The 9,429-nt window shown below is 52.1% G+C and overlaps 1 protein-coding gene across 2 annotated transcripts in view; it reads right to left on the reverse strand.

The window, feature by feature from the left end:
- CAMK1D (calcium/calmodulin dependent protein kinase ID) overlaps window positions 1-8,259 on the reverse strand; it is a 405,430-nt gene extending 397,171 nt beyond the window's left edge. For both annotated transcript variants that reach the window (XM_059915320.1, XM_059915321.1), the window contains exon 1: window positions 8,168-8,259. In XM_059915320.1, coding sequence (XP_059771303.1) covers window positions 8,168-8,259 — 92 coding nt within the window. The remainder of the gene's footprint in view (window positions 1-8,167) is intronic.
- Between the last annotated feature and the right edge of the window lie 1,170 nt (window positions 8,260-9,429).

Raw genomic sequence — 9,429 nt, forward strand, 5'->3', positions numbered from 1 at the left:
GGAATCAGTGGACCCAGGATTTGCACCCATGGCCTGGTGACCTCAGATCCTCCGTTCTTAGCAGCTCAGGACTGCGCCCCGTGGAATATCCAGCGAATATTCTTCCCTGGTTGACTGAGGACTTGTTGATGGTTTCTTAAATCAACTTTGCGGGGGGAGGTTAAGTATGCGCTGTTCTGCATCTCTGCCCCAGGAGCTTCCAGAAATCAATTTCCAACAGACACTGACATGTTCTTCCTCACAGCACTGGCCCTGAATATCCGAGGGTAGCTATCTTCCACCACAACTGCTGAAGGCAACTAAAACTTGATGGCAGTTGCTGTTTACTCAATCCCAGTTATGTGCCAGGCACCTCATAGATGTCACTGAATCCTTACAGGAATCCCACAAGGCAGCAACTTCCACCTGCATCTTAACTCAGAAAGATGAAGGATGGACATCAAGAGGGATGCAGCTATGAAGGGTGGTGCTCGAGCTGCCTTTCTAGTACGGTTCATTGCCTCCTGATGCCTCCCCTGCCTGGCCTCAGCCAATACGCTGTATTTAAGCTTATCCTCAAGATCCGGTGTTAACCAAGAAATGCATTCCTCCATCTCTGAATCCTGCTGAAATACTAGGAAAAACAGCACGAGACCCACAGCTGACCACTGGAGACAGGGAATGAACTTGGTCTGCCATGGAATGAACTTGGCATGCCATGGAATGAACTTGGCCTGTGGCATCCATTTGGTCTGATTCGAACCTGAAGAATCCACATACTGCATAATAAACATTTTTAAAAATCAAGAAGGATCTAACAGAAAACTAGCCCAAGGAAAAGGTGATCTCCTGCACCACAGGGAGTCAAAGGGAGGTACCCAACGTGAACTGAAAAAGAAGGTAATGTTGGCATGTCTCCCAGGGTCCATGTGTCCTCGCGCATTGGATGGACCATCTTGAGTCAGAAGAGAAAACTGCAACAGCTGACGAGGGCTCCAGGCTTCGTGCTGGCCACCCATAAGCGGTTCGTTCTTCAATTAAAGAAATGTGTTCCCAGGGGCTGTGGGCTCCCTGGCGATTCCTGCAAAATCTCATGAGGATTGGAGGCAATGTGAGGTCCTGGGGTCCACCCTTGTGGGTGTAAGCTGTCCAATAATGTGACAGTGCCCTGCTGGACCAATGCTAAGCCCTCCCAGAGGGGAGAGGAGGAGAAGGAGAGAGATTGAAGGGGATTTACGGAGATTTATTTGGGGAAAGGAAAGATTAAAGGGATTTATGGAGACCCAGCCAAAAAAAAAACTCAACAAGTTAACCCCTAAAATCCTCCTCTGAGAGGACAAGAAAGTCCACCTGCCAAGTCTAATTACTGTCCACTCGGTTGCCAAGTTTGAGCCAGAAATTTCTACTTGAGACCTAGTCTTCGTTAGCCCCTCCGGGAACAAGCTCTAAAAAGTGCAATTTCCCAAATCCCACCATACTAATCGGTAGGGCCACGAGGGTTTACCTTTTTTGCAACCAAGAAAAACTTTTGGCTTTTTCTCTCCAAACATAAAACATCCTATCAAAGAAAGAAGTAGCAGGAGTTCGCATGTTTATTATTTTTCACAGAACGTCTGGGCTTTAATTCCCAAATCAAGTGGGAGAGTTGTAGGTTACAGGTGCACCTGTCAAAGTGATCTTCCTGTTGATAATTCTAGAGGCAAAACCCAGCATTTTCACAGAAAGTTAACCAGTTCGTCCAGCTGCTCAAATGTCCAGCCTATCATGACTTCCCCCTGTGACAGAAGAGGAGATATTTCAAAAGCCCATCCCAGACACAAGCTCTTGGAAAGAAAGAGACTAGCCTTAAAATCCAATGGTCCCCTGGGACTTCCCTGGCAGTCCAGTGGTTGAGACTCCATGCTTCCAGAGGGTGTGGAGAATAGGAAACCCTCTTGCACTGTTGGTGGGAATGTAAATTGATACAGACGCTATGGAGAACAGTATGGAGGTTCCTTAAAAAACTAAAAATAGAACTACCATACGAACCAGCAATCCCACTACTGGGCATATACCCTGAGAAAACCATAATTCAAAAAGAGTCATGTACCACAATGTTCACTGCAGCTCTATTTACAATCGCCAGGACATGGAAGCAACCTAAGTGTCCATCGACAGATGAATGGATAAAGAAGATGTGGCACAGATATATACAATGGAATATTACTCAGCCATAAAAAGGAACGAAATTGAGTCATTTGTAGTGAGGTGGATGGACCTAGAGTCTGTCATACAGAGTGAAGTAAGTCAGAAAGAGAAAAACAAATACCGTATGTTAACACATATATTTGGAATCTAAAAAAAAAAAATGGTTCTGAAGAACCTAGGGGCGGGACAGACATAAAGATGCAGACGTAGAGAATGGACTTGAGGACACGGGGAGGGGGAAGGGTAAGCTGGGACGAAGTGAAAGAGTGGCATGGACATATATATACTACCAAATGTAAAACAGATAGCTAGTGGGAAGCAGCTGCATAGCACAGGGAGATCAGCTCGGTGCCTTGTAACCACCTAGACGGGTGAGATAGGGAGGGTGGGAGACGCAAGAGGGAGGGGATATGGGGTGTATGTATACATATAGCTGATTCACTTTGTTATACAGCAGAAACTAACACAACATTGTAAAGCAATTATACTCCAATAAAGATGTTAAAAAAAAAAAAAGACTCCATGCTACCAATGCAAGGGGTGCAGGTTCAATCCCTGGTGGGGGAACTAACATCCCACGTGCCTTGTGGCGTGGCCAAAGATTTTTTAAAATTTTTTTAAAATAAACAAATAAATAAATCCAAGAGTCCCTCACAAGGAGAACCCAGGAGCCCAAAGGATGTTGAGTTTTCCCTCCAAACTCTTTCCAAGAGCTTCCCAGAACATGGACAGCCCTGCTGTGCCCACAGAGCAGGTGCTCAGAAAATCCTTGGAACAAAACTGACCAAAAGCAACAAATGGCATCTTTCTTCCAACCCCAAATCCCTGGCGAATCTCACATCCCACACCCAATCTACCAGCAATTCCTATCGGCTCTCCCTTCCACATGTTTCCAGAATCCAACCACTTCTCATCACCTCCGGAGCGGCGCCCCAGTCCTCCACCACCATGCTCTCTCCCCTGGATGGTTTCCATAGCCTCCGAGCTGGTCTCCCCGCTTCTGCCCTTCAACCCGTCCATTCATTCTCAATACAGCAACCACAGCCATGATGGAAACACCTGAGTCAGGTCAAGGTACGCCTCTGCTCAAAACAGCCCTTGCTGTTCCCTCCGACGGGAACATTCTACCTTCAGCTATTCCACTGGAGCCTCCAGATCTGTATTCAAATAGCAGCTCTTCAGCCAGGCCCTCCCTGGCTACCCTGCTTCAAGCCACCCTCACCTCCCCCTCCAAAAAATCCCCTTTCCCTGCTTCATTTCTCCCCTAACGTGTATACTAGATAACATACGCTACATTTTCCTGATTCATGTTTTATTTTCTGGCTTCCTCACCAGAATGTGAGCTCCAGGAAAGCAGGCATTTGTATCTGCTTGTTCGCTGCTGTACTCCCCCACTACCGCGCACCGGTGCCTAGAATATAGCAGGTGTTCGATAGATATTTTTAAATGTACAAGAGGCTGAATTTATATCATGCCTCAAACAAAGGGCTGAGAAATGCAAACTTCTAACCAGTGCCGCAGCTGGGATACCCTCGGGGGGCACTCTGGGGGCTGCCCACCTCTCTGCTCCTCTTGGTAATATTCTTTTAAATGCTTTTCACAGACTAAAATTTTGAGTAGTCTCAGAATAAATACTCTTAAGTCGGTCAAACACGCAAATCACCTCAGGTAGCTCTGCGATCTCCCTCTCCCTCCACACCCACGCACACACACCCACTTCCCACAAAACAACAGGTGAGTCTGTGCTCTACCCGGGCTTTCAGATAAATCAATCATCTGTGTCCTCAACAGGTGTACTGATTGAGCAATTTCAGAACAAGGCATGTACGGAAGACACTAGTGGGACAAGACAGTGCTGGTCCCACAGAAATTTCTATTTATACTCTTCCTAAAGCAGCACCCAGCAGGCACTCATTTCATGAAAAAGCAAAGGCACTGTGCTACTGACATCAAGTGGGTTAATACTTCCTGTCCTGAGCTGTATCACTTTGCTACTAGCCTGGGCATAAAAATGTCCCTCCAAATAGGGCTAAGCTGCTCTAGCTACATACGAAAGCTCCCGAAAAATTATACTGAGTGCCTTCGTTACCCAGACAAGCCAAAAAATCTTAGGGTTGTAAGGGCACTTGAAAATCATCCCATCTTCCTTGCCCTCCCCCTGATTTTACAGGTGAGGAAGCTAAGACCAGGTCATGTGGAAAAATGACCAAGCAGCCCACAGGCCACACACCCCAGCAGCAGCTGAGTCAGACCTTGAACCCAGGCCCAAGGCCTCCATGGTGCCCGCTCCAGCCCCCCACAAACAGCAATTACTTCAACACAAAACATTCGGTCTGTAAGAAAGGCGTGTATTCATACCCTGCAGAGATGAAGATCTATTTTCCAGGGCGTGCCATTTCCATACTCTGGGGGAAGAAATGAGGTATATTGGGAGAATCATTCTGTGTCAACTATCAGGGCCTCCTCTGTCCAGATGCCTTTCATGGCGTGGCAATTACAGAAGCCACTTCCATGAGTCTGGGGTACTTTCTGGACACCACAATCAAACCTTTCTTCCCATCCGTATCTTTCTCCAAATGGCCTATTTTCATTGTCTTGGTTCAGAAGATGTGGAAAGACACCTACGGTAGAGATGCCTGAACGGCCTCGGCAAACACACCACAGAAATGTTTACGACTCCTAATTGCTGTTACACAACATTTATTTGATCCCACATTAATCTGGCGTGCCAGGCAAGGATCTGAAAACATGGCGTTGATTAATCAACAGTAATTAAGCCTTCCCACCTTGTTCAGAGGTAGGGTTAGGCCCTGGGTTTCCCCTTCAAAGGGAGCCATACTGAAGGTCCTAAGTTGAGAGGTTTCTCCTGAGGCCTAACTCAGGTGCATCAGAAAACCCAGGCCCAAACCACACAGTGGGTTCCTTCCCCTATGCTGTCCTTTGCTTCCTCCAGCTCTCTTCCCACCCTTCTGAGCCAGCCTTCACTCCCATTTGGCTCCCACCCTCCAGCAAGGTCCCGCTGACCACACGGTCTAAACGGCTTGACCCTCTGGCCTTCAACAGTAGAGGTTCTGCTCTGCACGGAAAGGTACTGGATCAGGCAGCCAGATATCAGATTACAAGGTTTTGCCAAGTGAGTGCTCCTTGAGCCTTCACAGTGCTTTATTTTAAAAGCAGTTTAACACTGTGGGCTGACAATCTGGCTCCTGGCAGGGCTTTCCTGCCTTAGGATCCTAAAAGCATATGGTAAAAGTGTGACAAACAAAATGATTGGGCCTGCAGAGTACCTTGGAAATGAATCCCAATTGTAACTGTTGACACCCTTGACTGATGCTAGGTTTCACTGCAAACAAGTGTAGAGCCCAAAGCCAAAATCCACACTAACAGAACCAGAATTGACCTCTATTTAGACTCAGGTCAAGATCTCTGGACTTGGCCCAGGGCAAAACAAGCATCCTGAACTTTGGACCACTTCTAGAAAGTCCAAGAGACAAAAAGGTGTTGATAATCCAAAAGCTTTAACATGTTACATGTTTGGATAAAAGGTTACCCCATAATTATGATTTCTTTACCTTAATATTAAAATTAGCTTTCCAAATACTAAAGTTAGTCAAATTATTATTAACATTTGCTGTTATATAATCCACAGAGGGGCTCAAGCCCACATGCATAATCACAAGTTGTTCTGCCTAGGTTCGAAAATCAGCTCCATTCAATAAGTAGCTCCTGTTTGGCAGGTCACATAATTTCTCTGTTGCCTCAGTTTTTCCATCTGCCAAGTGGGGATAAAAGTAAATACCCACTTCATCAGGTTAACATGAGAGTAAAATGAGTTACTATACCTAAGGCACTTAGAATAACAACTGGTTCTTGGTATTCATTTAATAAAGTCACCTACATTTACTACTACTATTATTATCATGCTATTGAGTGAAAACATTTTGATCGTTTTATTGTTTGTGTTTTACTCTTCTAGAACCCCTGCCAGCACTACGGGACCAAAGCGGGAAGCTTCTTTTCAAAGAATTCTTTCCAAGACAGAAAGCAAAGCTTTGGAACCCTAACAGAGACCCATCCCCAAGTTCATGGGGAATGTGGCCAGAGTCCAAGAGGTTGTTCTGCAAGAGCTGTACGGTCTCTCCGTCACCATGAGGCAAGTCCCCATCCTGCCCAGAGGTGGAACCACCCGCAGTCACACCCAAACAGCACCTGCCACAGCAGGAGCCACTCAATGAAGCCGCAGCTCATGGGGCTGAGCAGCCCAACCACGGCAGAGGGGCAGCTGCGGGGCTCTCCCGGGAGCAGGAGGCAGTCAGGGGAGCTGCATCGGTCTGCTTGGAGGCTGCAGGCAGAGGGACCAGCTCGAGGGGCTCGGGTGGGGATGCACCTGGCAAAGGAACACATTCTCTCACGATGGGACTCCACTCTCTCCCGTCCCCTCATCCGAGACCACATCATCGGTCTCAAGATGACCAGCAAGCACACACTTCTTCTTTCTCGGCAACTTAAGCATCTCAGAGTCACTACCCCAAACCCAAATAAACCTCAACGATAATTTTCTAAAGTTCTGGACAAACCTCACCCCTTAACAGGCCATGCTAAGAGGCAGCCCCAAGCCCCTCTCTATGAAAAGGCTAAGTCCTTTCTGTTTTCTTTCCAACAGATAGAAAGTCTACACCCACAGGTAGACTGCGTTCCTGAAGCGAGCACAACGGCTGGGAGACCCTGTTCTCATCCTCGGCAAGTGTGCGTCCCCAGGACCAGAAGCATGGCGGGCATGCTACCGTCACAACCTGGGCTCTGGGGGACCACTGCAGACATGGGGCTGAGGGAGGGAAAGTGACCAAACAACTCAGTGGACCCTGAGTATGGGACAGAAAACAATCTGGGTTTGAAAATGTGGTCCTGGAAAAGCAAACCAACCACAATAACAAGTAAAGGGGCTTTAAGGGAGACAGGAGAGAAGAGCACATTGATTTCTCTTATGAAACACCTCCTCTATCTCTTCCCAGCCTAATGAACACCTCCATGAACCCCTGCAAAACGTTCGGTTCATACAGCACGTATGTGTATGAATATATATGCTGACAGATACCGAGCACATGAGGGGAGAAAATAACTCCAATTTCAGACTCCTCCAGCAGTGCCCGATTCTCTTTCACTATCAGCCTCCCTACCTATTCTGAGGCACTCCACAACAAAACAAACAAAAACCAACTCCTGGGCAGAAAGAGAACAGCAGCTGAACGGAGCATCACACGCTCGGAGCTTTCCTGCCACGGACTTGTGGTTATTCCTGCTTTCTTGAGACTCTGCCACCAGCCTCGGACTACACACAGCCCTAGAGAGAAACTGCCGGTACAGCGACCCTCGCAGACCACCCCCCCTTGGCGACCCGCACCCCAGCGTGTGCTGCCGAGCCTGGTGAAATGGACAGACGCTCAGGTAAGGCTCTGCCCACACGTGACCCTGAACACTGCGAAATTCCTCCCTTCCTTAATCGCGCGGCCATCCAAAGTCTTGCCTACACCTAGTACGTTAAGATGTCAATTCTATAAGAATACATAATGGAAGAACAGAAATGGGAATGCCTGGAGCCCGATTTTCTCGTGACCACGTCTCTCGCGGACACGGTGCGCCGATGCAAACGGTGAGTAGACGCACGCAGCCAGTAAACAGGAATATCCACCATGCTCAGCCCACAGTCACGCGTGGGGAGAAGTCGAGAGGGCGGCGGTGCCAGGGAAGTGAAAAGTCGCCCGCCTGCGACTGACCCCGAAAGCCCAGAGCCTCCCCCGCCCAGGAGCGGCTCCCACCCGGGCCCGCGGGGCGCAGACCCACGCGGCCGGCACGCAGGGGGCACGCAGAGCCGAGAACCGGACAATGAGGACGCGGCGACCCGCCGGTTCCTACCGCGGTGGCGGCGGCGGTGGCAGCGGGAGCCACCTCTGCAACCGTGGCCGCTGCCACCTCCACCCTCTACTCCTCGGTCCCCACTTACGTTCCGAGGGTCTCCTTAAACTCGAAGATTTTCTTGATGTCTTCAGCTTGCTTTTTCCAGGAGGAGCTGCTCTCGCCGTTCTCCCGGGCCATGGCAGACGAGGGCGGCGTGCGCAGAGGGCAGCGAGGCGGAGCGGCCGGGGGCGCGGGGGGCCGGGGTGGGCGCACGAGGAGGGGGCGCCCGAGCGCGAGGGCGCGGGGGCGCGGGGGGGGCAGCGGCGCGGGCGCAGCGGGGGCGCCGGCGGCTGCGAGCCGGTCCCGTAGGGCTGGGCGGGCGGCGCGGGGATGCTCGGCGCGGGAGCCGGAGGAGACTTTGTGCTGCGGCAGAGCTTCCTCTTCTGCAGTTTCCTCTTTCACTCTCGCCGCCGCCGCGGTCCCTCCCTGGCTCTTATTTCTGCGCGTCTCGGGCACAGACTTCCTGCCGCCGCCGCCACTCGCCCGGCTCCTTTGCCGCCGGCTGCCAGCCTCACTTTCTGCTACTTTCTTGCCTCCCTTCTCCTCCCTCCCAGCCGCCCGCCCTGTTCCCTCCCCCCTCCTCCTCCCGCGGGCTCCCCGCCCTCCCCGCGCGCCCCGGCCGCCTCCCGCCTCCCCGCCTCCCGCGTGCTGCCGCCTTCGGGGATGTCCTGCTCCCCGGGAACGCCGTGCCCCGGGCGCCGGGGCACCGCCGTCGCCGCCCGGCCACGCTTCCCGCCGCCGCGCGCGCCCTGGAGCCCGGGAGAGGGCAGGTGCGGGGGACCCGGGCAGGTGCGGGCGCCCAGGCGCGTGCTGGAGGACCCCGGCCCCACGGGGCTGCTTTATTAATTCTGCAAAGTCAAGTCTCGGGGGCGCGAGGGCTTTCCTCTCCGGCGGCGGGAGAGGGCGCCTCTGCGCTGCGCTAGGACGCGGCAGGGCGGGGGCGAGGGCGAGGGCGGGGGCGCGAGGCCACCCGGATGCTGGGCGCCGAGGGCGGGGGCGTCCTCCCCGGGCGTCCGGGCGCTGCGCGGGTTCGGCCGCGGGGGCTGGTTGTTATGGCGACGGGAGGCGGCGGCCGCGGGGATGCTGGCTGAGGTGGGCGTTGACTCGGGTCGCGCGGCGCCCGCCCGCGGCTGGCGCTCCCCGAGCCTGCCTGGCCCTCCCGACTGGGCGACTGGAGCTAATTCGCATTGCACCAAAATCGGCGCTCGTGTCCAATTATGGCTGGGGGAGGGGGCCTCGCGGCGAGGAGGGAGCCGGGAGCCTCGCGGCCGGGGACGCGCAAGACGTGCCAGGCGTTGCCTCGTTTTC

This window comes from Balaenoptera ricei, chromosome 2, assembly GCF_028023285.1.
Source record: "Balaenoptera ricei isolate mBalRic1 chromosome 2, mBalRic1.hap2, whole genome shotgun sequence".
NCBI lineage: Eukaryota > Metazoa > Chordata > Mammalia > Artiodactyla > Balaenopteridae > Balaenoptera > Balaenoptera ricei.